At 42.9% G+C, this 3,061-nt stretch overlaps 1 protein-coding gene across 1 annotated transcript; it reads right to left on the bottom strand.

Annotated features, from left to right (window-relative positions):
* Positions 1–17: 17 nt before the first annotated feature.
* Positions 18–3,023, bottom strand: SARC_13799 (hypothetical protein; the record flags this gene model as incomplete). Its single annotated transcript, XM_014292069.1, has 5 exons — positions 18–188; positions 558–659; positions 1,288–1,474; positions 2,070–2,250; positions 2,945–3,023. Coding segments are annotated over 5 exons (720 nt in total), but the record flags the coding sequence as incomplete, so codon positions are not given.
* Between the last annotated feature and the right edge of the window lie 38 nt (positions 3,024–3,061).

Here is a 3,061-nt window from a genome sequence, read left to right as displayed (position 1 = left end):
TCCTACCGACCACTCACCTGCACTGTGGGGAGATAGTCTGTCATGAGATAGTCTCCGAAGATGTTGCGCATGATTTCAGCCATGCGCCGTTGCTGTGCTATGCAGCAGTGGTTCTCAATGGACAGCACCAACGGATAAGGTGACGCCAGAAACGCGTACTCGCGAATGCACACCACAACGTCTTCAAACTGTGCAAATGAGTGTCAGTGTAGTGTCAGTGCAATGTGGTTATTAATAAAACAGAATTTGAGTACGTACGAATGCACACCACAACGTCTTCAAACGGTGCAAATGAGTGTCAGTGCAGAGTGTATGTAAATATTAAACAGCAATGACAATGTACTCTATACTACATTCATCTGTTGATTCGTACCAAACAAGTTCCGGTACTACATACATTTATAAACCTTTACCAAACATCTAACGTCCTATATTACATCCATCTGCTGATTAACTTTTATGTCGCTATATTATATTCTTCTGTTAATTTGTACCAACCATTTAACGTCCTATATTACATCCATCTGTTGATTCGTACCAGCCATTTAACTTCATACCGAGATTTTTGAGATCAGTGTGTATCCGTGGTGTATGATTGGTTCGCCGCTGTCGCCATCCCAACAGTCCAATTCAATGCAGCGACAACCCGTCAGCAGCACCTGCGCGCACGAGATGTGATGTGAATACGTTAAGCGGTGAAGAGGTGCAGGCGTAGGGGGTTTATGAGATGTAACTTACAGGGTTTGAACGTTTATGGGATGTTGAAGAGGTTATGTTTTAGGGTAGAGGTTCAGTTTGCAGAGTTTTAATTTTCACGTGTTTGGGTTTTGACTTTAGGATTTTATAGGGTTTACAGTTTAAGCTTTTAGGGTTATACGATTCCGATTGCTGGGTTGAAGCCTATACACGTAAAAGATTCTAGGGTTTAGGGTTATACGATGTAGTTTGCAGGGGCTTACCTTTTATGGTTCGCTGGAGCACTCAAGTTTTAAGACTACTAAGACTACAAGATTCGGTTTACAGAGTTTGAGCTATAACGGTGCCATCAATAGAGTTAGGATTGCGAAATACCTATAGTAAAACCTGCCTCTAGGCCTCTGAAGGGACATGCACACACTCACCCATTGCCATACACACATACACCATGCTCTCCCTTGCCCATGCCCATTGATCTCTGACTCTGAGTGACATGCACACACTCACCCATTGCCATACACACATACACCATGCTCGCTCCCTTCCCCATGTCCATTGATCTCTGACTGTGAGCCACATGCACACACTCACCTTCTCATACATGTCCACCGTTGACAAGCCCTTGAGCTGGTGGTTGCTGACGTATGTGTTGTGTGACGTGTTGTGCCAGTATGCTGCCAGTGGCTGGTTCATGTTCTGGTGCACCGTGTCCTGGTTGTCGTTGACCAGCCAGTTCTCGGGTGCTTGTAGGTACAGCGTCAGGCCAGACACACTGAGCCTGAGAGGGGTTGGGGTGAGAGTCTAAAATTAGATAGTGCGTGTGCTATAAATAGATTTGCTCGTGCCAGATTACACCGCCTATTGGTCCCCATTGACCAACCATTCTCGGGTGCGTACAGGTGCATAGGCAGGGCAGACTAACTTCACACACAGCACACACCGAGCCTGTAGGAGTTCAGCGCCCGAGTCAATAGACCGAACATGTGCTATAATTAGACCTTGCTCATGTCCTTGTATACTGTGATCTTGCCCATATATCTATTTATAAACGAATCTATTTTAGCATTTATGAAGGAATCTATTTATAGCATTTATGGAGGAATCTAATTATAGCATTTATGGAGGAATCTATTTATAACGTTTATGGAGGAATCTATTTATAGCCACATTTCTTTCCTGCCGGCCACAATGCAAGCTGCAGTCATTGGCCTTGTGATTGTCGATGGCATTGCGCGCTATGGCGGGTGTGGCATCCAGCACACACTTTAACAGACTCAGAAGGTAATATACCTACCTACAATAATAATTCTCACACATCTAGTATTAAAAGTATCTATTTATGGAACAATCTTTTTATAGACATTCTTTCTTACCGGCCCAGTTCCAGGTTGCGGACGTCGTCCTCGTACTTGTTGATAATGCTGCGTGCCATAGCCAGCGTGGCGTCTGGCACACACTGCACCGACTTCAGAAACTGCACAAACTCAAAGGTCTCCATGTACACCTGCATTTTCTTCTGCGACTGTCCTGCTGTGGAGTTCTTGTAGATGGTGGCTGCAGGAGTAAGGATATAAATAGAATGCAACATTTGATTTTCTGATTGGCGGTGGGCACACGAGTGATGGTGGCTGCAGGAGGAAGGATATAAATAGAATGCAACATTTGATTTTCTGATTGGCGGTGGGCACACTAGTGATGGTGGCTGCAGGAGGAAGGATATAAATAGAATGCACCCTTTGATTGGCTTATTGATGATGACCACACAAGTGATGGTGGGTACAGGAGTAAGGATATAGATTGGCTGATTGTTGATGGCTACATAATTGATGGTGGCTGCTCTAAATAGATGGCCGATTGATAGTGGCTACATAATTGATGGTGGCTGCAGGAATAAGGATATAAATAGAATGCACCAATGATCAATCTACCGATAGTAGTTTCGAGGTATGTCAATATATTAGAAATCAAGTTTATGATTGGATGCACCAATGGCTTCAATATAAGATACAAATATCAAGCATAATAACATAAAAGTTTAAAACAGGAAAAGTTATAAATGTACAACAGGGTAAGACATCAATACAAAACAAGCTAAAATATAATATACAACGGTAAGGCATAAATATAAAACAAGCTGTACGAAACTGCACAACAGGGTACGATATAACGGTACAACAGGGAAAGATATGAGTATAAAACAGGAAGTTACAAATAAGAGTGATCTATTACTGAAGCATGTAATGCTTACCGCTTTTCTCAGCAACCGCTTTGATATCTGATCGCAGGTTCAGCAATCCGTACAGTTTGACGAATAAATCCAGCGTCATGTCCTGACCGTCAACTAACATATACTGTATAAAAGTAT

The sequence above is a fragment of the Sphaeroforma arctica genome (assembly GCF_001186125.1).
Source record: "Sphaeroforma arctica JP610 unplaced genomic scaffold supercont1.3757, whole genome shotgun sequence".
In the NCBI taxonomy this organism is placed as follows: Eukaryota; class Ichthyosporea; order Ichthyophonida; genus Sphaeroforma; species Sphaeroforma arctica.
Note: the sequence above shows the minus strand (reverse complement) of the source record. Positions and strands in the feature narration are given on the sequence as shown.